This window comes from Lethenteron reissneri, chromosome 54, assembly GCF_015708825.2.
Source record: "Lethenteron reissneri isolate LAM-NWPU_2019-01 chromosome 54, ASM1570882v1, whole genome shotgun sequence".
Taxonomy (NCBI): domain Eukaryota; kingdom Metazoa; phylum Chordata; class Hyperoartia; order Petromyzontiformes; family Petromyzontidae; genus Lethenteron; species Lethenteron reissneri.
In genome coordinates this window covers 7,180,955-7,206,678 of record NC_083832.1, presented here as the reverse complement: position 1 = coordinate 7,206,678, position 25,724 = coordinate 7,180,955, and the positions used below count along the sequence as shown (strand labels likewise).

The 25,724-nt window shown below is 48.3% G+C and overlaps 1 protein-coding gene across 7 annotated transcripts in view; it reads left to right on the top strand.

Moving 5' to 3' along the window:
* The window catches only part of DOCK3 (dedicator of cytokinesis 3), a 229,446-nt gene that overhangs the window by 87,878 nt on the left and 115,844 nt on the right, over window positions 1–25,724 (top strand). For all 7 annotated transcript variants that reach the window (XM_061573883.1, XM_061573882.1, XM_061573884.1 and 4 more), the window contains exons 6-8: window positions 4,989–5,137; window positions 8,492–8,576; window positions 23,020–23,061. In XM_061573883.1, the coding sequence (XP_061429867.1) occupies window positions 4,989–5,137; window positions 8,492–8,576; window positions 23,020–23,061 (276 nt within the window). The remainder of the gene's footprint in view (window positions 1–4,988; window positions 5,138–8,491; window positions 8,577–23,019; window positions 23,062–25,724) is intronic.

The window sequence follows — 25,724 nt, the reverse complement described above, 5'->3', positions numbered from 1 at the left end:
AAAACCACACAGCACACGCTACGCACTCTCTCAAGCGTCCCCCAAACATTTCTGTGCTGCCTGGGGCATGACCACCATGTGAGATGTGTCGTGCCTCCTCACAGCTGTGGCAGAGGTTGGTAATGCTGAATCATAGCCCGTACCACTTGGGCATAGTTTTTTTGTTCAAACCGACACAAATAATATAGCACTTTCGCTGTCACCTATAAGTCACATGCTCTCACCGTTTCTTCGTATTGATTTTCACCGGCCAAGATATTTTACTACCATGCTCCCCCCCCACCCCATTTTTTAAATCTTATAACGGAATCCCATTAAGCCACGCATTAGAATCCTATGAGGAGCAGAAACCCAATGCTTCGAGATTAAACTATTGACAGTGGCGTTACAGAGATGTGTTCGCATGGAACGGTCTCCCAGACATGCTGCAATGTGACGTCAGTCCTTGGGTGCTGCGGTGGCGAGATGTTAACTCCCTCGCCTCGTGCACAGGAGGTCGTGGGTTCGATCCCAACCCTGACGCCTGCTGTATATTTGGAGTTTGCGTGTCTCTCTCTCCGTGGTCGTGTGGATTTTTATCCGGGTCCTCCGGTTTTTCTCTCCACATTTAGAACCGTGCGTTTAGAGTATTTGGCTGCTTTGAATTCCCACTCGATAAGCCACTTCGTTGAGCTGTCATTTGTGGCCAGGTCTATTCTGAAAAAGAGTAACATAGCTCAGTGTGCCTTACTTGGTAAAACAAAAAATGTTTTTAGTTTATGTGTAATTCCTTTATTGGGAATCACTCACAACCACATGAGCAAATTGTTTCAGCTCAAGAAGATTCTACATTAACTGGCAGTGTGCACCACTTATCTCTGTGTGTGACCACAATGTGATGCTCACGCGTGCGACTGCGGTGTGATGTACATTCATGCTGCCCTGGATGTCTTGGTTCCTGTTCTGGCCCCTGTATAAATGTCTGTGACGTTGTATAAACGTATCCTGTGCAAGTTCAAATGTTTGTAGATGTGTCATTGCGTGTTGGCCGTGTACGTGTCACTGGCCACCCTGGACACCCGTGCAAATGGGATGTGCAGTCTCAAGGACTTATCCACGTGAAATATTTGAATTAAAAAAAATATCTAAAATAAGGCTTGGTTGTAAAACTATGTATATATATCTTTTCATATGCCTTTTAAACTGTTTCAGGATATCTTTGTTCGGTGTTAATTCCCCATCTTGTGCACAGCCAATCTGTAGGACATTATGAGCACCTGTCACTTACCAGTTATAAGTACTGATAAATGGCCGCATTAGCATTAAATAAAGCTGATTAATCTAGAATATCGCTTTTGTAAGAGCGATAGCATATTTTACAAAAGTAAAACTTTTGAATCCGTGGAAATTACTCAAAAAAACTCTTCTGGAATGTGAATTTGAAATCGGCATTTGTGTGATTTCCGCTCCACGCGTTCATCTTGAAAAAAGCTTCTTAGCCCGTCACCATTTGCCTCGAGCAGTGACCATTTAAGAGCTACATGTACCAGTTACGTTTCTTTGCTGTGGCCGAGGTGATTGTGTGTGTGTGCGTGCGCACAAAGGTTGTGTTAATGCTGCTGCACGGAGGTGACCGGGTGTCTCTGTGGGAGGCTTATACCGCACGTGGGGGATGCCCAAGAACCTCACAGGCCCCGTGTACGAGTTTCAATCGCTGGGATTCACGGGCGCGGCCTGTGTTTGCATACCGAGTCCACGCTGCCTCCTGCATTCCCATGGCCATTAGGAAACTGATCCGAGCCATGCCGAGCCATTCCTGGTGCAGCCCCGCACGCTCCGTTTTCATCTCCCGGTGTTTACTGTCTCTTGCGGTGCTTCGTGGGCTCAGCCCCTTCCTCTCTGTCCGCCCTCTCCCAAATCTTGACGGCCCTGCCTCCCCCGTTTCCCGGTCAGAGGGAAGCGATTGTTAGCATTCATATTTCGACGCCTTCTTGTAATGCGTGATACTCTGGTCAGCTTGTTCTAAAACACTGCCCAGTAGGTTACTTTTGTGAGAGACGCCATTGCCCATCCAGCTCGTCTCTGGTGACCCAGTGATGCCGTGCGTGTTTCTGAGCTGAAGCCAGAGAGCTGCCTTCACAAAGCAAGCGGCTCTGCCCAGTGAAAGCAAGCTGCCCAGCTTGATGAAGAATTTGAACACTTGCCGGGCCTCTTGAGCGCCTTCCTTACACCACATGCCATCTCGACCGTTGCCAATTGCCCCGCTGCAGTCTAGCCAGAGAGCACCTCCAGTGGCAGCTGCCCTTGGCGTGGCACCGAGATGTGCGCAAACGCCGGCTCGCAAAGTCGCCAATGAGTCCTAGTTGGAGTGGGGGTGAGGGCCAACTATCAAATGTGACGCCTCGCAAATAATGCAGTTTGTGAATAGTTTATTAATGCTGTTACTTGGCTCATGGGAATCTGGGGGGAATTTACGTGTCAGGATAGGCAACCCGGCCGACCTACTTTTCAGTGGTCATGGAATAAACTGCGTGAGTTGCTTTCTGTTTTTTATCCAGCCACGCACTGCTCGGTCAGGAAGTAATTAACACAGACAGTGGCCTATGTGGCAGTGTATGAAGTTACTTAATTGGGGGTATGTTTTCCCCCAAATGTTGCCCAAATATCGTTAATTCGTTATAAGGAAGACTTACAGAGCAGTGCAACCCATTATGGTGAGAGAGCAGCATATGGAAGTGGATATTACAGAGCTACCTCCTGAAATCCATGCAAGTGACCTTGGTCCACACTGCAGCCTGCTGTACTTTCCCTGATCTGTCCTGCCACACAATGTTCAAGCGGATATTTTTCGTCTTAGAGCTGGAATGGATGCGAGTCTGCGCGCATGTGTGTGTGTGTGCGGTCGTTGGCGACAGGGCTGAGACCGTTTTGGAACAACTTTGTTTCCTCCCTTAACATCGTAAATCTTCATTATACTGGTAGGAACCTCCTGGTTACACCAGCCCACAGGGGATTATTGTGTCCGTCCGTTCGTCGTGCATCCAAAAATGGGAGGGGTGGGGCTGGGTGGAGAGGGGAGGGTGGGGAGGGCTGGGTGGGGAAGGTGGGGAGGGGCTGGGTGGGGAGGGTGGGGAGGGGCTGGGTGGGGAGGGTGGGGCTGGGTGGGGGGTGGGAGGGGTGGGGCTGGGTGGGGAGGTGCTGGTCACCCCGTGGTGCCCTTATAAAACTCAACGTTTAATCTACTCACGCCAGGCTTGTGCCCGCCCTCACAGTCGGCCATATTTGCGGAATACACCACGCCACCGTTGACCCTGGCCATTGACCGAGCAACCCAACGTTCCTACCAGCTCCCTCCGCAGGAATGTGTTAAATATACCCCCATGAAGTACAGGATTAGTGCTGGACAAAAGTCACATTTGCAAATGTGATGTAAACTTTGATCCTTACCTGTGTCTAGATAGTTCAATGTTTATGCGCCATTTTATTGCGGGACAACTGCTGCTGTGCAGTGTTACTTTGGTGTGGTCCCCTTGACTCTGTTCTTGTTCTCTTTCCTGCCTTTGGCCAATCTTGATGAATCGGACTTATACACAATGAATGTGTTTAGTATTAATTTCTATTTAGTGACTTGCTTTCCCATTTTCCCTATTTTGCACCCCTATCGTGTTTTTGTTGTTTGTGTTTTCTGTTGTAACTTGCTGACTCACCCATACTGGACACAACAATAGCTTCATAGCTCTTCGGATTCCTCCCCCCGCTGCCTCAATAAAGATTTTGATTCCAAAGATCAACTCATTGCATCTGAGGACCCGGTTTAATCTCGCGCGGCATCCTGGATTCGAGCCCAGGACCTCTCAGCGGTACAGGCTCAGCACTCTGACCTCTGACCTCTGAGCCACCCAGCCACCTCAGGGCCATACAGTGCGGCCAAATTGAGATGATTTCATCCAACGACACAATGACAGAGGTTTTTTTTTAATCTTTCTAAATTCTCATTCCAGAGCTTTTCTCTGACCAAAATGTTCTTGCTGTTCAGTCAGCAGGGGGGGGGAGGGGGTGGCATTCTGATCATGTAACGGAGCAATGCACTGCATTTGACCCCAGCAGTGCAATTGCAGAAGAGAAATACGCAAGAAAATCTTTCAAACGTGGAAGGGTATTGTGCGAAGCCTCTTTGTGGATCAAAACTCAGGCGAGGTCGTGTAGTCCACTTCTTCCATGGGGGCCTGCCAGAGATTGGTATATCCCTCCGTAATGAGAAAATGATGAACTCAGTGGGCTGCCTTTGTGCCACTCCTCAAGTGTGCAATTACCACGGTGGGATCTCGGATAAGTGTTTATGAGATTAGACCAAAGTAGTAACAAGGCCTGTCTCACAACTGCTCTCGGCTTATCTGTACAGGAAATAGACATGCAATGTTTTCTATATATGTAAATACATATGCACCTGACTTAGGTGAAATCCGACTGCTCTGTTACGTGTTAGAGCAGTGGACAGGGAGAAACCCTGCAATTGATTGCACTCGCCACTACTGATGGGAGGGTCTCCACGAGATGGAGCTATAGAAAACCCAACTATTTTTTTTTTGGGCCTACTCTTCCATGCAGCCCAGGCCTCTTTAAAGAGGTGAGATTACCCTGAACTTTATGATGCACATGCTGACGATGCTGTGATGTCTCCACAGCAGAGCCATTGTCTGGATGTGTTCTACACGATGATGACTGATGATGATGATAATCGTGATAATGATGATAATGGTGACGATGATGACCATGGTGATGATCACCATGATGAGGTTTATGTCCACCATGATGATGATAACTACCATGATGTTGACCATGATGATGATGACCGTGATGATGATGATGATGATGACAATGGTGATGATCACCATGATGAAGATTATGTCCACCATGATGATGACAACCACAATGATGTTGACCATGATGATGATGACCGTGATGATGATGATGACAATGATGATGGTGGCGGTGTCTTCCTTCGGCAGACCCAGCGTTTGGAGCTGTTCTACAAGCTGCGGCACGTGATGCACGAGCTGCTGGACCTGCGGCGACAGATCATCTCAGGACACCTCACTCTGGACCAGGTGCGCGAAGTCAAGCGCCTCGTCACGGTGCGCCTCGACTGGGGCAACGAGTGAGTGGCACTTACATCTCTTAGCAAACACACATCGTCATTTTAACACGTGGGCTTTCGCGAGTATGTTATCATCATTGTTGAACTTCAAACTATACTTTTTATTTTTATTTTACCAGGTAAAGCCCACTGAGCTCCATAGCTCTTTTTCAGAAGGGACTTGACCACAAATGATAGCCCAATAAAGTGGCTTATCATGTGGACATTTCGAGCAGCCAGACGCTCTAAATGCACGTTGTTTCTAAATGTGGAGGGGAAAACCAGAAGACCCGGAGAAAAATCAACGCCACCACGGGGAGAAGTAGGTCGGCCTCGAATCGAATCCGACCTCCTGTATACCAGGCGAGGGAGTTAACATCTCGCCACTGCGGTGCTCCACCATCATTAGCTGCAGCATCATCATTATCGTCATCATCATTGATAGCATCATCATTATAATCATACTTATCATTTGCAGCAGCATCATCTAAAGCATCATCATTTGTTGTTATCACTACCATTGTAGCGGCAGCATCATAGCTGTCATGATCATTATCAACATTGTCATCGTTGTTTTCGCCATTGTTTTAATCACCATGGTAGCAGCATCGTCATCATCTTCATCATTAACATACTCAGAGGAGCTAACTCCTCTTTTTTTCATTGGACCATTGACCTGAACGTTAATTACTTAAGACTCTGCATTACGTGTGTAGCAATTATCATTAAGCACCTTCCGCGATATGCATCCTGGAGTATTTTGGGTGACGGAATAAAAATATCGATTGAATTTGCCGTGGGTCGCTAAATTCTATATTCGCCGAGCAAAAAATCACCGCCGTAATATTTATGGCCATCATCATTTAGCTCCCATTAGCATCGCCAAAAATGTAATAAATAACACGCCCCAAATACACCATCCTCGTAATTTGGCACTTAATCTCAATGGCAACGAGTAGTGACCGGCAGATGTTGGGAATTTGCATACGCACGTGGCAATTACACTGAATTATAATCCGCCAACGGTCTGTTTCATGTACCTTACCACTAAACGAAACATTTTTTTTTCTTTTACCAGGTAAGACCCACTGAGAAATATCTGAGCAATATAGCTCTTTTTCAGAAGCAACCTAATCACAAATGATAGCTCAACGAAGTGGATCATCGTTTGGAAATGTATAGCAGCCAAATCCTCCGAACGAATTATCTAAATATGGAGGGGAAAACAGTAGGTCCCGGAGAAAAATCCACGCGGCCACAGGGAGAAAACGTGCAAACTCCAAATATACAGCAGGCGTCAGGGTCGTGATCGAACCCACGATCTCCTGTATACCAGGCGAGGTAGTTAACATCTCGCCACTGAACTGTGTCCCTATTTGAACAATCTTCTCGCTTTGTCTCAAACGCAGAGCGATGGCAATCCAGGGGGGATGTGTTTCCCAATTTGTGCCATTTTAAGTAATTCGGCATTCGGTATCATCAATTAACATAATACATGGTGAACAAATACGAAGCACGTGCCATTTCATCAAACATCTTAACCTAAATGTCGATCCAAGAATATTTGATTTGATGGAAAAATAACAACGCGCCTTTTAAAAACCATAAGTATTGGGGCGGTAAGGCGGGCTTGGGTGAGTACTAGCAGCCTCTGTTCGAAGGTGAAATCCTTTGAAGCAAGACCTTCAGGGGACACTTTTGCAATAAAAGCACTCCGATTTGCAAAACCACAATCTCTAATGAGCCATTGAAACGTTGGGGGGAACACACAGAGAAGACAAGCTGCGACCATAATGCCAATTAATTGGTTTTCTCCCACACAGCAGTTTTATTTATTTATATTTCACTATCAGATACGGTTGAAAGGGAATAATACATCAAATATGTAAAATATTATAGTAAATACTTTTAATTATTGCTGTACTGTACAGTCTCAATCTTGGTTGAAAATCCTTCTGGAATGGTCTGCGGTTCAATATGTATGCATATATATTATACACACACACACAATCACTTTCTTTGTAATTGGTACCTTGTACAATTGGATTTCCTCAGGATGAGTAGTGTCTAATCTCATCCCTCCTAAGCTCTCTCTAACAATATGCCTATACTATTCACGAGCCACCTGTTGCTGCATTCGATTGTCAATTCATATACGCAAGAGACAGAGCGGTAGAGAGATTAATCCTTAACCATGAAAGTATGATTTATTACAAACTATTACTGTCTCATTATATGGCTCGATTGCCGTTCCCTTGCGTTGAGGTTTATGTCATCGCGGGCATGGTTGATGTTGTTGATGAAACCCGATGTAAGAGCTTATTGGCTCACAGGGTAATTCAACATCAACTGAAACTGAACTGGGCAGCTTTAACTGGTTATTGTTTAGATGTCAAGCTTCCCAATAAATGAATTGATTCAAATCTCTTCCTTTCCATAATCGTCATCATTATCAGCCACGTTCAGTTCACTGCCAAATGAAATCATCCCCAAGCCACCGCCAGCCCACGCTTTATGGAGTGAATATTTACAGAAACAGATGCACATTGATGACCACATGTGTTTTATACACCAGCGCTTTCGGTGTGGTTGGTAGATAATGCAGATTTGTGAGGCTCCCTAAAACCCGCTGGGCTGGTGAGATGGTCGCGAGAAATGGCAGGACATCAAGTGTGTTTGTGAACACATCTGTGCAGAACCTTGGTTTTCTCCTCGCATGCGTCCGCTTTCTCTTGAGCTCTCCGATTTCTCTCCCACAATGCAAAGCACTCCTTGAAAATGAAATTGCACTCCAGTCCTGCAAAGAAGATGTCCTATGGAGTGGGGGGGGGGGGGGGGGGTGCAGGGGCACGGCGGTTTAGCGCGCACCACGTTATGAACCGGGAAACCCGGCTTTGATTCTCAGCTACGGCTTAGCGCGTGAGCAACGAGTGAAATCGAAACTGGTCCTGGAACTCCGCTGCCGTCCTGGCCGGATGGCCTTCACCAGTGTGGTGACACGGCGCTGGGGACGCTGCGTGGGAAAGGCCCTGGATTGATTGAAAGGCTGAAATAAATCCGCCGTTGATCAATCTGCGCGCTTGATGCGGTCGTCTAAACGCGCGATTGAACGCCGAGGCGTTTGGAGGAGCTGGAACTGTTCGACGCCGCGTAGTGAACGTGCGGAATGAGCACATTTTTACGTGACAACCCTTACTGGTTGGCTGTGTCGGGTGGTGGCGGGTTTTAACGACACATTATATATTTACGCGATCTGACCCCCCCCCCCCAAAAAAAAACTATATTATGGATGATATTGGTCGCGAAAGCTTCCGTGTTAAAATGAGTTAACTGTAAAAAACGCGTGTGTGTGTCTGTGTGTTTGTGTAACTGCAGACAGCTGGGCTTAGACTTGGTGCCAAGAAGAGATTTTGATCTTGTGGATCCCGACCAAATCAGTGTTACTGACCTCTACAAACTGGTAAGCTCACCGCTCGCCGACCACGAGACTCAGCATCGTCGTTGACACTTATTAATTCTGCTCATTATCTCTCTCCGACGCGATTTCTGGTTGCACCACGTGTTGTTCATGCACGGTGTCTGACGCTTCGCTCCACGTGGCTCAGAGCTGAATCCACTTCAGGGGGACGCACATGAGAGAGCAAATACTGCACAATCACTTGAGTTTGTGTTCAACAGGAACCCATATATTACGTGGAGCAATTTTGCCAATAGCATTGGGTAATCCAGCAACATTTGATGGTTGACAAGCCTCGTTGCTGATGCAACCCAGAAGGTCGAAACCAGTTCAGAGTTTTGCCAACTTAAACAAATGACGCTCGACATTATTGGGTCTTTATTGACTGAAAGTTTTCGTGACTGCAGGAATTAACACAGTGCTTAAAATTCGTTATCTGATCCCATATGTGACGGATATGATCCCTGAAATGCAATACCCTGGCGTCTACAAACTACAAACTAACTAACTAAGCTGTGTCTGCGGCAGTAGTTACATTGGGGAAACTAAGCGACGTGTCTCGGACCGTGTTCGTGAGCATAAGGCAGATTTGAAACACGGTAGGACCAATACTTCTGCCATGGCTGGTCATTGTTTTAATGCGGCTAGGCTCACACGAAATAGATTTCTCTAAGACAAAGGTACTCTGTAAGCCCACTGGCTATCAACAAAGATTCGTTCATGAAGCCATTCATATATACAGAGAGACACAATTTCAACCGAGAGGATGGGTACAAACTCAGCAATCATTGGAAGGATGTCATCAACCAGTTAAAGTTATAACTGGCTCTGATGTTCCCATCCTGCCACCTTCCGATGTTAGTTTTTATTTTTATTTTCCCCGTGACTTCGGCTCTGCGATCTTACATTGACGTGCTAATCTCTCACCTTAACATCACTAGCCCGGCCCACTTCGTTTATGACCCTTGGGCGACACCCATTTCAAACCTTTAAAAACAGCCTGCTTCAGCAGCTGTCCCCCTCTTTTTTCCTCCTGATGACGATCCCTTGTGCTGCGATCGAAACATCGTAGGTTTTTGTTGATTTTATTTAGATTAATTTGAACCTATCTACATGACTTTACCGAAAGACCCAAATAATATTATTGGGTCTGCTTCGCCGTGTCTCCCGTCCCCAATATTCCGCACAGGCCACCTCTTCGGGTGTTGGCATTTCGCCCAAAATCTTGAGGAGTAGCAATTGTGGTGTTGCAGGACGTCTCAGGAGATGATCCGTGGTTGACTTCTCCTGGCACGCACACGCATGTCGGTCGTTGTGTAGAAGCCTCACCCCCCCTCACCCCCCCCACCCCCCCCCCCCTCCCCCCCATGATTTAATTAGAGAGTTGCGTCTGCCGAAAACCGCTCTCTTCAGTCTGTTTGGGCTCTGCCATTGTGAGCCGTTTGGAATTGGAGCCAGATGCGAGCTCCTCATTGTGGGGGGGGAGCGGGGGCAGGGGGGGGGTGGTGATTCCTCACCGGCTGCATTCAAAAGGCTGATGGATTTGAACGCAATTGTATCAACGTGGGGAGAGACAGGACGGCGATGTGATCATGTTGCGTGTGCTTGGCACGCACCGTGTTGTTGTGTATCAGTGTCGGTGTAGGATTCTCACTTAAGTCACGACGTCACAACTCTGCATTCCCTAACAAATGGATTACAAAGTGCGTCTTCAAAGTGCACGACACAGATGTCAACCTGGGCTGGCGTTTAACATGTGTAACAGGGTTCCGGAGACACTTGTAGAGGTAACTTCTTTATTACAATACAACACTCCAACAGTCCAACTCTCCAACAGTCCTGATACTCTGTTACAGCCTAGGTACACAGCCTAGCTACACAGCCTAGATAATCTACTCTGGCTACGCTCCGGAACTCGCCCTCACAAGGTCGTAGAGTCGGGAGTTCCAGAGTCCCACCACTGGCTCTCACAGCATCCCAGGGTCTTCAGATGGCTGGTCGTGGGTCGTGGGTCTTGAGTTACAACTGGGCTGATCGTCCAGGGAGCTCTCCTTTTATGCCTGGTCCAACGAGGGGTGGGGCCGTGTGCGCCACCAGACATCCCACAGAGCACACACAGCCCCCGCCCCCCCCCCCCCCCGTTGGCGGCGCCCAGAGGCTTAAGCGTCTGGACCCCCTGGGAACCCAGAGCCCCCAGCAGCCCCTCCCTTCTTATGTCACTACACATGTAACATCGACTGCAATGTGACAATGCCATCAATTTGTCACATGGTCATAATCGATGGAATGTTCTAAAGTGATAGGACACGTCACATTCATATGTCAATTATGAGTTAAACAAAATTATTTAGCAAAAGTGAAAGTGCACACGTGACTAAAATGCTTGAAAGCACATGTATCAGTGTGTGTTTGTGTATCGGTTGTATTATCTCTCTATTTACACACGGTGCTCAACCTCTTGTATGGCGCTTTGAAGAGCAACTGACACATCATTACAGCTCATTGTTGAGTTTGGAAGTCGATTTGATGGTGCCACGAGTCACGTGATGCACTGCGCCCTGACTGCTGTGTGAGAACGTAATCCAGCATCGGTTGGCGACGTGATGAGCAGATCGCACTCTTAGCGTGCGTCGCAGGCTTTCGCCACCGATGTTACGATTCATGATGGATTTATTTCGGGTCAGATCGCGTAGCTTAAATGCGTGTTGCAAATATTCCTGCACCCGACGCAGGCAATGAATGCATTTGTCACGTGATGAACGCACACGACAATTTATTACAACTTCAGCAGCGCCACCGGTGTTGGATAGCGACCCACGCACATTTAAATGGGAGATTCCGTATCGCTGGTGCTTACAACCAGAAACTTCAGGCTGTTTGCCAGAATTGTGAAAATGTTCTCCAGTTCCGGGCCTTAAATAGTGGGTGTGACCTCATCAATGTGCATCCACAAGGGAGCAGCAGGGAGCGGATGTGATACTTGGGAGGGAAATACATTCACATAGAGTATGTGAGTTTATCTAATAAAAGACAATAACCGTCTAGTAAAACTCATAAGCTACGGCTTAAGCGTTTTAAGTACGTGAACATCATATTCCTCCATGTTACCATAGCTTACATATACCGAGGGTTTACGACGCACAATTTATTTCCGCAATCTTAACCCCAATTTTTTTTTGTTTAAGATCCCACTTTGCCACATTAACGCAACGATCCTCGGTCTTAGCCACCCGTGATAAAACCCTGTTCTCAAGCGCAATCGAGTTTGATGGGCTACCGACATATCACATTTAAGTGATATCTTTGCCGAACCTGGTTGATTCGCGTGCGGCGAATAATCCTGGCGGGGAAACTTACAAAAGGCGTTCACCTGGCGTGGACATGGAGGCATCCTTTTAGTGACTTCGCAACAAAAAAAACATTTTGTGACGTCACCTGCCAGGGATTTGTCGCGTGCCGGCAACGGGGCCCGTACGCACGAAGGTGCCGAACGGCACCTCTTGTGACCCCTGGTGGTTGAGCACCGACAGTCAGACGGTAACATGTTGAGGGCGTGGGTGGGAATAGTGGGGGGGCTAAGGGGAGCTCGGGGGGCAGTCACCGTTGAGTCATTTTCCACATCGGGCTCGTTTAGCGCTGCGACGCACGTGGCGTGCGTTTTGCGCCGTCGGTCTGACTCGCTCGTGGACTTTCTCGTCAACCTCCTCTCTGACACGGGGTGATGCACCGCTCGCTGCGACAGTTCCTCGTAGGAGGTGCATTCCGCTTTGGCTCATGACAACACCACGTGTATGGGGGTGGTGGGAGGGAATGCTTGATTTAAAATGCCATGCGGCTAAAGAGGCCGTTTTAACTAACGTTCAAAAGAGTTCTAAGACGTCATCTTCGAGGCTGTCGGGTGAGACTGCGGCTTCTCCGACGGTGTACGTGTGGGTTGTGCAGTGGTCGCAAGCGCGCTGTACCGCGAGCCTGACCACCCGAGTTCCACTCCCCCATCTCGTGGCGAACAAACAAATATCCGAACCTACCCCGGGGCTCCCTCCTTAGGTCGACTCGGACTTCAAGCGAGTACCCGGGGCCTGGTGCGGTGCTGAAAGCATCGGTGTTGGGGAGACAAAGGTGGCCGGGGCGAGGTGCCGGACACACGCCACCCTCGCTCGTATGTCTTGCTGGCATTCGTAGGCGTTCGCCTGTTTGGGCTATGCGGGGTATTTCTAACTACGTGACTTCACCGAAAGGACCAAAGAGTATGGATTTCTGCAGTCTGAAAGCTTCAAATTAGGGGTGGGGGATCTTTGTCTTTTGTGCGTGAGCTTCTCGCATCCCGACACGAGGTCCGTGCGTCCACTGACCTCGTTCGTCGTCTTTCGCCCGCTGCCTCTCTCTTCTCCGCGCGTCGCCAAAGAGATAATAGTTGGGCAATGGACAATGACCTTCCTTGTCTCTCGTTGCCAAGGGCAGCACGAAATAAGCCCACGATGGGGGGGGCTGGCTGGCTGGGTGGGTGGAAGAGGAACAAAGTTGTCCCTAAAAAAAAACATTGTTTAATCCGTCGGTTGAGCACGGAGAAATTGAAACAGCGGAACCGATGCCAAAGGGATTGTGAGAATGCTTGCGCCTGAAGCCGAGTGTGGCGAGAATAGTAATTCTTGCCGGAAAATCGAGCGTGGTGGAGCGACGGGGGTTGTTGCATGTTCCGCGTCGCGCGCCCGTCGCGTACGCAATCGGCGTTGTGCCAATGCCGCGTGATCGAAGCTCTGTGTGTTGCGTAAGTAGAGTTTAGATCAATTTTTTTTCAAGTTAATTTTAATGTCAACATTTATGTTTTTTTACGTTATGACCAGGATTATCGCAGTGTTACTTCCTAAATTTGTATTCATATTTTTAAATAAAATACTTCATCATCAGCCATGGTCAATCCACTGCTGGATGACAGACCCCCTCCCCCGCCATGCCGCCACCATCGCTCATCCAGATTTTATGTTTTGAATGCATTGGTCATAGTGGGGGTGATGGGGGGAGGGAGTTGACCATACTTCACCACGCCGGTCAGTGTAAGTCTGGTAAAGGTGAACACATATTGTCTCACCACTCTACAAGCGCCTGGTTGGTCGGGGTGCCTCTGTGCAGTGGTACAGGTACTCAGGAGGTCGCCAAGGCTCTTGAGCCATTGAGGAAGAGAATGTGTCGAGAATACTTGGCTTAAATTAAAAACCGTGCATTTGAAATCTAAAGCGGTTCTACATTTAGTTTTCGGATATTCTTGGTTCTTTCGGTAAAGTCACGTAAATAGAAAAAAAAACCAAAAAATTAAAGCAAAAAACCCACGACGTTTCGATCGCAACACAGGCGGTCTTCATCAGGCGTAGAGTTTTGTTTTATCATTCACGTGACTTTACCGAAAGAACCAAGAGTATGAATTCCTGCAGTCACGAAAGTTTTAAGTCTAAATTTAGTTTTCAGATATCTAAAGTAATTAACTCATCACTCCATTGGTTTCCCCTAATGGTGACATTGAGCCTGTGAAGACAAACGCCAATAGCGTTCGTCCGCAGATGAATAACACTGCGATTGGGGATGAGTTTTTTTTTAATGAAAGCTTTATCTTGCACGTTCCCTTGGATCCCGCAATAGCTACAGTGACACATACATGTGTACGTCTACTCGACACATCTACGGAATGATCCGTTATATAATGGCCCTCTCACTTCTCCACACGGTCTTGAGCGTTGCATTTGTCTTCGTATTCCTCGAGCTCCCGGGAAAAAAGGAGACTCGTGGTCTCGATGGGCAACGCGTTTGTTAATCCACTGCCGGGGGAAGGGCTTCCGACACCACGTGGTTTATGGCAGTTGTTTGAGCGTAATTCACCACCACCACGCTGGTCAGTGCCAAAGGGGTTGGGGGTGGGAAGATGAGGACCCAGAACAGGTTTCACTCGCCACCGATGTTAACAAAAGGCTCAGTCCCATTTACACGCACCTTTACATCAGCCGCATCTCGTTTACACAACAAAGGCTCATTCCTAACAGCATGCTTCAGCCGCACCGAACCTCACAAAGAAAAGAATAATATCCAGGGCCTACCTTGGCTCCTCCCACCCTCAACCAGTATATACACAAGGACTGTTTTCTTGGAATTTCTCTCACTTGATACAGCTATCGTGCTGTGACGGTTCCACCTGAAGACGGACACTTGTGTTGCCTCCGAAACGTCGTGATTTTTATTTTATTTTTATTTTACTTTTATTAATTGAATTTTTTTTACCTACGTCACTTTACCGAAAAAACCTAAGAATATGAATAAGAAGAAGAACCCTGGAGGGCGTGTTCAGAGTGCGTTTTGCGCCAACCACTGTGCGCCCACTCCACCGCACGTGAAACGTGATGAAAATGATGATGACGGCGACGAATGATGAGGATGATGAAGTCTTCCAAAAATGCGTCAATTATTATCATTAGCTCCAAGCGTCAGATATGGGCAGCTGCCGTGGCGTCAATGCTTGGCACAATTCAGAGGGCACTGGTTCAACTCAAATCTCCCAGTTGAACGAGCCGGGCAATATTATTTAAAACCCCCCTGGCCCCTGTCCACGCGACGGTACAAATGGGGGTGCACCACGGTTACGTGATCGGCAGGCCGCGTGTGGTGGGGTAAAGTGTGGGCACTGCCACCTCTCCCAAGTTGCGAAGTCGGCGTAGAAAGGGGTAGGCCAAATGACCTCCATGGGGTCCGCCTGGAGCTACCTCAAGCTCTGGGCCCTTCACGCAGCAGCGGGAGAGAACCATGCACGCCAGAGGTCGCAACCGGGTACCCAATACCCGTACCCTACCCGATACCCTGATGCGGCCGGGTACGGGTACGGGTAGACCGTGAGTCACTGGTGAGTAACTGTTTGTCACTCATTTCCCAACGTCTTGTCTCTTCTCACAATTCAAGTTCCTGGAATCAACCCACCCGCGCCTGCAACATGGCTTCATCCCAGAGGTCGCAATCTGGTACCTGATGCCCGTACCCTACCTGTACCCGGCCGGGTACGGGTAGGGTACGGGTACGGCCGGATACGGGTACCCGTTTGCGACCCTGGTGCGGCCGGGTACGGGTAAGGAATCAAAACCCGTTTGGAACCTCTGGTGCACGCGCGCTGCCACGATTTCATCTCGTGCTTCAGCCACGCGTCAGACGGGAGTTTGTCAGCGCGTAGGCGAGAGCGGTAACGTTTGTTTACGTGTGACCCACTTATTACTTAACGTCGCCTGATATTGGGATGATACGTGTACGCCTCAACCATTACGTAACGCACTCTCCTTTGAGTGCTTCCTGCTTTGATTTTGCTTTAAGAAAAAAATCTTTTGTCACAGCAATGTACTGTGCTGCTGGAATCAGGGTTTTTTTAAAGTATTATTCTTCTTCCATTTGCTCCCTAATAGATCCAGGGAAAATTAATGTTTATTTAAGCATCGGGGTGGCAGGAAGTGCACTTGGCAAAGCTTAACCCTTATATTGACACGTTAATTACAGAAGAAGCAGAGAATGATAATGACGCATAGCCATGGTTTAGGTTAACGCTTTCCAACGTGTGTTTGACTTTGGACATCTCGAATTGGCAGGAGAGAAGCTGACGGGAAGCAAAATGCAATGACTGTCTTTGGTTATAAATCCCTCTTTGCACGGTTTGCCTCCAACTCTTTGGCAACCACTTTGTCAATGCCACCGGCTTTTAATTGGGCAAGTCCCTCATAGCAACACAACTTTGCGCTGAAATAGAATTCATTCTCGGTTCGTCTTTACGAGGGTTGCCGTGTCTCACTGGTACAGATGGACGGACAGACAGACGGACGGACGGACAGGTAGATTTTATTTCACTTCGCTCCCTGTGGAGCACAAGGCCGCAGCAAGCCCACGCCATGCCGGATGGTCTTTAGCAGCTTTCTCTGCTTCACCCCAAAGACATGACCCCCATAATCTTTAGTTGGTCTTGAACGGGGCCGTCGCCAGGTGGACTTTGGCCAGTTCTCTTCCCAGTTTTCGCTATGGACTCGGGTTCCATTCTCAACACGAGTAGTCTATCTGTTTTGTCCCGCGTTATGCGTCTTGAATTGGTCTTGATATATCGGTCCCGGTTTGAAATCCTGGTTGGCCAGATGATGCGACAGATTTTCCTCAGTTTTTGTGGACAGATCTAGTGCATTAATGCTTTCACGGCAACCTTAGTTGGAAAGTATTTGCAAAAACGTATGGAATGTGTTGACATAACCAGGATCAATTATAATTCGACTCTAACACTTTGGATTAATATAGCGTCTAAATGTAACCGCACCTCAAGTCACGGTGCAGAACAATGGATGTGCTTATGACGAGGCGTAAGGAAGACATTGATTTAACACGTTCGATTATTTTTAATATATGGCGTTCAATACAATGTGAAATACAGAATAAGGGAATGTTGGCCGTGAGGCTAAGAGGTACATGTGAAAGACACAATAGTGTGTGCATTGTCAAAATTCAGGGTCACGATTCAGTTCAATAAATTATTGTTTTTTTTTAAATACAATGCGGTAAAATGTTGTGCCTCGAGTGGCTGGAGGGGTCCCGTTAACCCATCGCATGTGGAGTGACAACTTGACGCACTTCTCTTGAGATGGCACTTTATTGAACACACGTTCACTTAACATCAGGCGGAGACCCCCACTGCATCTCTCCCTTATATACCGACTGAGGCCACGCCCCCCTTCTCGATCATTCTCGCTGACTCAGGACGCTCGCTCCACCGGCAGACTCCACCGTCCTCTTCCATCACCTGACTACGCCCCCTTCTCAAACATTCCCGTAGCGAGCAGTCACTTTGCACTCACAACTTATACCCCTGCTGTCATTACCTCCCGTGGCCACTAGTCCACTCACAGCCCATGTAGGCTCGCCCGTCATTACACGTGCCCCGTGTTGTATGGGAATTGAGATGCAACATTTATACTGGTAGGAACCTCCTGGTTACACCAGCCCACAGGGGATTATTGTGTCCGTCCGTCCGTCGTGAAGGGTGGGGCTGGGTGGGGAGGGAGGGGCTGGGTGAGGAGGGGAGGGTGGGGAAGGGCTGGGTGGGAAGGGTGGGGCTCGTTGGGGCGGGGAGGGTGGGGAGGGTGGGGAGGGGCTGGGTGGGGAGGGTGAGGAGGGGCTGTGTGGTGAGGGTGGGGCTGGGTGGGGTGTGGGAGGGGTGGGGCTGGGTGGGGAGGGGCCTTATAAAACTCAACGTGTAACCTACTCACGCCAGCTTGTGCCCGCCCTCATAGTCGGCCATATTTGCGGAATACACCACGCCGCCGTTGACCCTGGCCATTGACCGAGCAACCCAACGTTCCTACCAGCTCCTCCGCAGGAATGTGTTTATTTCTCATGTAATCCATGCATCTATCATGAGCACTAGATGAATCAATGCACACCTATTGCTGTTACTGGAAATGGGGGGTTGAATCAGCCCATCATACACCTAGGGTCGATAAAATGGTACCACTTTGAAGGGAAGTCAACAGTTGTGTTATCATCGATAGACTCGCCCCAGTCATAGGAATGTAGAATTTCCACTCAGTGTCTCAGGGCTGTAAACGGGAGATGTGCACTGCCTCACAGTTCCTTTGAGCTGGAAATCACTTCGACTTTTTTTTTTGTTAATCTGAGATGGGAAGGTTGTTAAAATGTGTGAACAAAAGGGCAGTATCAGCTGACTCGTTGGAGAGAGTAATTAAATGACGAATGCCAGCTTATTCTTGGTTCTTTCGGTAAAGTCACGTAGAAGGGAAATAATAAAATAATAAAAATAATAAACAATAAAATGATCACGAAGTTTCGACTGCAACACAAGCAATCATCATCTGGTGTGAAATCCACAGCAAGAAATTTTGAAAAAAGTGGCGTTTTTTTCTTAACGTCAGCACCATGGACAGCGATTTGGCAGTTGGTCAGATGGACAAATCCATCTATGTTTGGAAAAGAGGAGGGAGGAGAGGAAGAGAATGGAATGCGGTCTGAAAGTCACCGTAAGCGTGAACACAGTCAATTAAGACCCGAAATGGTTCATCAAATCCTTCCAATGATTGCTAGCCAGAATCCATCTTCTCGGTTGAAATTGTCTCTGTGTTTGTATATGTGGATAGCCTCATGAACGAATCTCTCATGGTAGCCAGATGGCTTGCAGATAACCTCTGTCTTGGAGAAGTCAATGTCATGTGAGCCCACTGAATTATAACAGTGATCTGCCACGGCCGAGGTGTTGGTCCTACCGTGTTTTAGGTCTGCTTTGTGCTCACGGATGCGGTCCGAGACATGTCGTTATGTTTCTCCAATGTAGTAGTTACATGTAGTAGTTACATTGGAGAACCCAAACGACATGTCTCGGACCGCATCCGTGAGCACAAAGCAGACCTAAAACACGGTAGGACCAACAATGTCTCTGTGTCGTGGCCTTCAATGAATGTGATTGACACTCTTATCTCATACAACTTTGATAATGGTGACGTTTGTTGCTGGCTGCATAAGCATGCTGGGCCTTTGGGCCATGCAATCTAAAAAAATATGAAAACCCGGCGTAAACACACGACTCACAAAAAGCAAAGCGCGTGCGAACGCAAGCGTCGTGCTCTCCGCTCGCGTAACGTTCCTTCGCAGCTTGACTGCTCAAGCGAAAACCAAAAACAATGATGACAATAACAGCAGCAACAATAAATAAATAAACTCGCTCCGCCGCAGCATTGACGTGCGGTCGTAATCCTCTGAAGACGCAGCAAATTAGGCATCGTCGCAGGTGGCTAACAACCAACTGTCGCATCCCACGCAGAGTGAGCTACGCTTGAGCCACCCCACTGTGACCGCGAGTTGATTGAGGTCGTCGGCCAGCGGCATCCTCGCAAACTGCCTCGTCTGTAAAAAAAAAAGAAACAGCTTTCTCGCCACGTGTCCTGTTATTCCTTAACCATTGATGCTCACGCTGGGGCTTGCAGGGTCACGCTTAGGTCGCGGTAGTCCATTGCGTTGGTTTGAGCGGGTCGCAATCATCGTCACCATCATCATCATCAGCATCATCAGCAGCAGCCATGATCTATCCACCGTTGGATGAATGCTTCCACACGCCGCCATCTCTCGCGATGCTTCGAATCCGTCGAGCTCCGGCACGCGAGCTGATAGCGTCGCTCCATCTCCTGTGTAGGATGTCCCCTCGGGCACGTGGCTAATTGGACATATGTGGGTTGTTAATTGTCCATTGCCTGGGTTAAATTGATCGTGGGCGGTCACGTTGTTCACGCTTAGATGGCATTTGCCACGAGCGCGTCTCGTTGTTTGTGCGCGAGTCTATAATTGATAGCGAGTCGGTCATAACGGGTTTATTCGGTCATATTTTTGGTCTCAAGCTTCAGTTCGTAGATCTGATTGAGCTTGCGTGGGTCTCACAACATATACTTTGGTCTCGCTGGTCATGCGCGGGGTGGGGATGGGTTACTGCGAGACGATCGTGGGTCATGTGCGAGTCAAGGAAGGGCCCCGCTTGGGCCTCAGCGATTTTCGCGTGGATGACGGTGTCTTACGCTCGGCTGGTAGCGGCAGCGGTTCAGCCCGTGGGTCGCAGCAGCAGCTGCTAGATTCCGCTCGGAGAATTGCGGACGGTTTTCTTGCCGAGCCGGGAAGCGGAGAGAGGGCAGCGAGCATTGTCGGCGCGAAAACTAAGAAGTTTTTTTTTTGGGGGGGGGGGGTGTGGGGGGGGAAGGCCTGCTAAATAAAAAATAATAATCCGTCAAAAACACAAGTGGCGAGCATGCGCCGCCGAAGGTCTTCGTGTAAACAAGCGGGGCCACAGACGCCGTTCTGGAAATTCTGTCGGAAAGTTGAATGCGCCGCAAAGCGTCACAAATTTTCCAAACTGAGCATTTTCGGATTCGCTGTGTTGGATGTACTGGCGGGAAAGGGGGGGTTGGGGTTAGGAGGAGGAGGAGGAGGGGGGGCGCAGATATTTCTAAGCTGATAATTAGATGATATTTGCCGGTCTTGATTGCACGTTATTTTGTTGTACGAACAAATGAGATTGTTTTTCTCCAAGGTGAACGCAACCGTAATTTGTCTTAAATGCCTCTAAAGTTGCATCTCCTCCACGCTTCGCTGCCTGCAAATAAATCTGCAACGATACGACCGGCAGAAATACAGACACGACCGCAGGGTTTGCTGTTCACGCACACCGCTGAGCGCATCGCTCATTCCTCCACAGTTGTAAAACCCGCGCCGTTCGTTCGAAGCGTCCGGGCTTTTGGGTGCGTGCACGCTAAATTCAGACGGCGGTTTAGCGGATGTCTTTATTTTCTCTCTTTCTCTTATTTTAAAGCTCGACCCCTTGATTGATTTCCCAGCGTCCCAGTTTTCTCTGCGCGTGTTGGCAAGTGTCGTCGAAGGGAAGAGTGGACTCTGTAGCGCGCGCTCCGTGGCTGGCAACGACGCTCCTCGCCACGGTTCAGTCCGCGGTGTCTTGACACCGAGTGGATTAAGACCGCAGTAATAGGTTTTTACCCTTTTACCTGGCAACAAAACTGACACCTTTGTACAAGGGATCATGTTTGCATTAACCACAACACTTGCGGTCAAAATGCAAAGAAAAAGACAACTCTGATAATGTATGCACTGTGCTTGAAGTTGATTGGTCCACACCTGAGACAGCTTTTCTTAGAGCCTAGTCTCACATGGTGTTGGACCAGATGACGCCAAAAGGCGCACGCGACGCCAAAAGGGTAAAAACCTATTACTTTATCTTGCTACTGGCAAAGGAGGTCTCATAATGTAATGGAGTAAAACCCTCTCACGGCCGCACCCGCATTATGCGGGATCTGGGGCAAGCTTGTGGAAGGCTTCCTGCAAGGGAGAGGGGACATTGGGATGAATAAGTAAATAATAATTCGGAAGGAGACACTGTTCGCACGCTAATTAAGCTTGCTGTGGGAGGTGATGGCAGGCGAATTCTAAGCTGTATACACGCACTTTGATCATCTTTTGACTGGAATTCGGGAATTTATTTGCTTGAGTAGCAGGTGCTCTAGAAGTGCCGTCCCTCATTTTTTTTCTCATTTTTTTTCCGTCTGTTTTGCAAATAAGCAAAACAAACGCTTCAAGCCCGTCAGATGATCTTTTTCATCTCTCCACAATCTTCTTTCTCTGTTTCATGATGTTGACTCTGCTTAAACTCTACTGGAGTGAGCTGCGTTGTTATTGTTACTAGATTGTAAATGTCAGACAATAAATACTTCGTTTCATTGTTGATAAGCATCAATTACATGCCTTAGTTGTTGTACACATGAATGCAATTGAAGTTTTGTGTTTGCTCAGTTATTTAATTATGTCCAAGACTTCCCAAATAACCAGAAAGGCCTTCCCACCAATCCGTCCGTGTGTAAATGGTTCATCACAAAAGGACTCACTCGTGCGTTGCTTTGCAAGGATGTTATAGCTGGCTTGGCCTGTGGCATGTCTCTTTTTATACACCCGTGCCAGTGTGTCTGTGATGTTATTGGGGAGCGGTGGTGTAGCAGCTAGCGGTGGTGTAGCAGCTAGCACTGCGCGTTTCGAACCTGGCGACCCGAGTTTGGTTCCCGCTCAGGGCCAACACCAGTGACGATTATCTGAACCGGTCCTGGGCTTCCCCAAGGTCGACTCAGCCTCAAATTAGTACCTGGTGCGGTGTGCAAACATCGCCACTGGGGAGACAAAAGTGACCGGGTGTGGTGCTGGCCACCTACTCCCTCGTGTGCCGTGCCAGCCTTCATAGGTGCTCGCTAACTGCACTTACCCCAATAGTATGTCAAGGCTATACGGGGGATCTTTGTTTTTAATGTTGTTTAAGCTTGAATGCACAACATTTCGAATCGAAGGAAAACATCAGCGTATTCAATTGTCACGATTAGCACTGCATAGGTATTCTCAGCGGTGTGATTTTGCGTTGGAGCGAGCGCGTTGTTCCACGCGGTGTCTTGAGAATTCAGGAGAATTCACCGCTAAATTGGACTTACGTCAGGAACTAAATTTCGTCCCCAAAACTGAATTTGTTTCTTGAAGAAGCTCTCAGCAAGCACGTGGTGCGAAGCGTTGGACATCATGCCAAACAGCACGCGGTGCAACCCAAAAACACATTGGAGACTGATATCCCTGTATTGTCAAAATAGTGATTTAAAAAAATGCTTTCATGTATTGTTACGTGACATCTTGTGATGCAATTAATGTGTGGCTTTCTAATAATAGTTCTAATATTCATATAGCGCCTCGCATCGATGATCTCAAAGCACTGCGCAGGACTCGGCAGCAAAGCACTCGGCTTAAAAATAACTTGTGAAAGGAAAAAAATTCTCGATGTTAAATGTCTTTTCTCAAGTTCTGATTGAATACGTGTGTGCGCGTGTGTTCTTGTGCTATGCCCCTACAGCATGCATCGAGCAGATACAGCACTCAGCAGAACCCCGTCCTGGTACGTAATTTTCTTGTTGTGCGTTTGTTTACAGCTGCATGGGGATTACGCATCTGTGCGTGTGAGTGCAAGTGGCTGCACATGCTTGCAAATGCCTGTGCATGGCGAACGTTCACTTGCATCTGTGCAGCATCCCTGCGATCGTCCCTGCATCGCTGCAGCATTTACTGGCAGATCATGAGATTCATGGGGGCAAGTAGCCACGTTGTTTGTGCGCGTGTACGTGATGCAGATGGGGGGGCGGTAGTGTAGCAGTTAGCGCGCCGTGCCACAAACCCAGCGTTCAATTCCCCCTCATGGCCGACACCAGTGACGATTATCTGAACTTGTCCTGGGCCTCCGCTGGGTCGATTAGGCTTCAAGCGAGTACCTGGTGCGGTGAGTAAACATCGCCGCTCGAGACGCTGGCTTCCCAGTCCCGTTTGTGCTGTGCCAGCCTTGATAAACGCTCGCGAACGGCAATTTCCTCAACAGCCTGAGGAGGATGTATGGAAGATCTCATCTGACTGCACCTCTATCTCCTGTCCTAAAATCCTCTCGTCTCACTACATCGCTGCCCCTCATCTGTATCTCTTTTGCAGGGCGCTGAAACTCATTTCTGCTCAAAGCACCCCTCTCCCCGACCCTCCCCCCAGCGGGCCAGCGTGCGTGTTCGTGTGTGCGTGCGTCTGTTAGCGAATGCTCGCACGTGCATACGCGCTTGCATGTCGATCCGCTTCCTGCTGCTGTCCATGCCGCTGGTTTGTACGCGCGTAAGGACGCCGCGCGTCTGTGCGCCGCTCCACTCAGCCAACGTGGGCTTTTGTAATCCCCGTCCAGGGGCGGCGCAGATTTTAAATTGGAGAGTCGAGGAGGAAGCCAGTTTTGATTTGGCCGCCTCCGGCACGGTGCATTTACCCGTTCACTGAGCACAGCCGAGAAGGGGTATTATTTGCGTGGAGTATGCGGTGAGTCGTTGGCACCTGTGCGTGCTTGACATGTAGGAAGGGGGATGATAAATACCATTGGGTACGACACTCATACAAAATGAGGCAGGCTACCATGGGCGCCACGGTGGGGAGATGTTAACTGCCTCGCCTGGTATGGAGGAGGTCGTGGGTTCGATATCAACCCTGTCACCTACTGCTGTATATTTGGAGTTTGCGGTGTCTCTCACCCCGTGGTCGCGTGGATTTTTCTCCGGATCCTCCGGTTTTTCCCTCCACATTTAGAATCAACATGACTTTAGAGCATTTGACTGCTGTAAATTTCCACATGATGAGCCAATTCGTTGAGCTATCATTTGTGGCCAGGTTGCTTCTGAAAAAGTTATATAACTTAGTGGGCCTTACCTGATAAAATAACGTTAGTAGTCGTAATAGTAGTGGTTGCCAGTCCGATTCCATTTCCCGGCGCCTAAATTGAAATCATGTTGCAACTTTATACACCCTTCTCCACCTCCCATCTCCGCCCACCCAGCAACGTAAATTGACTCACCACCGTTAGACGATGGGCAGGTCATGTGCAGTCAGGTCAAGTGTGGGTACTCACACCTCTTCGAAGATGTACGCATGTTGAACTTTTTTCGCACCGTACGTAGCCAACCGTGCCAAACGGAGGTGCGCGGGGAAGGACAGCAAACTAAACTCAAAAATCAGCCGTACAGAAATGTGTTTTCAATCTACATTTGAAAGTGATTAGCTCCAGTAGAGAAGAGAGTGTTCCTGACGGTCGCAGAAGCGCATCTGAAAGCGCGCGAAGCGGCGACCCGTCTTTGTTCGATGGCCCAGCCAAAAGCCGCCGCCAGGATGGCCAGAAATGTTTGGCCAGCGTGGAAGAGTAGGCCAAAACACCCCCCGGGGTTGTGCTCTCTTAAGCTTCCCCCCCATTTGGAGGCCGCGCATTTACATTTTCGCTTTGTATGAAGGTCAGTGGCACGTTGCGAGAGGGCCACTCCGGATGTTGTTTAAGGCGCCGCGCGCTCTCACCCGGCTCTCTCTGCTTACCGCGCTCACCCGAAGGTAGCCGCCACCACACGCGGAGAGACGTTAAATAACGAAAGCAGCAAATTACTCCACGCAGTAATCACTTCACATCGGCAACACTAACAGCGGCAGATAAATGGCTTTATCCGGACATTATTGCTGCAGTCATCGCAAGAGGCTGAACAAACGTGGTACACGGTACACGTCTTTCTTGTTTTAGGTTCAAAGATTATTGATGCCATTGTTGTCGCCTTTTGTGGGTGTGTTGGTCAATACGCATGCTAATGTGTTCCTTGTAAATGTTTTTGTTTCTCCTACGTTTCCACTTAGCTTTTTCCATCTTTATCAACGTTGCCTGTTCAGTCGGCTCAGTTTCTGTTTATTTTGAAGGAGCCCCGTGTTGCCAAGACGCTCTTAAATCGGGTTTCATCAACAGAAAAACAACACCGCCGCTTACTCCGACATACGCGGCAAAGTCTCGGTTAAAATTAATCAAGTAATAAACAAAAACAGATGAGAGCAATAAAAAAAATAGATAGCAAATCATAATGACGATATAAAAAATATATTTAGATTTAAAAATAAATATCACGTTAAATATCGATTTTTAGCAAATAGCATGCTTTATCTAAAAAAAAATAAAACAAAAATGATCTGCCATATTAACTGTAATGCTGATACGGCCTAAAACACGATGGC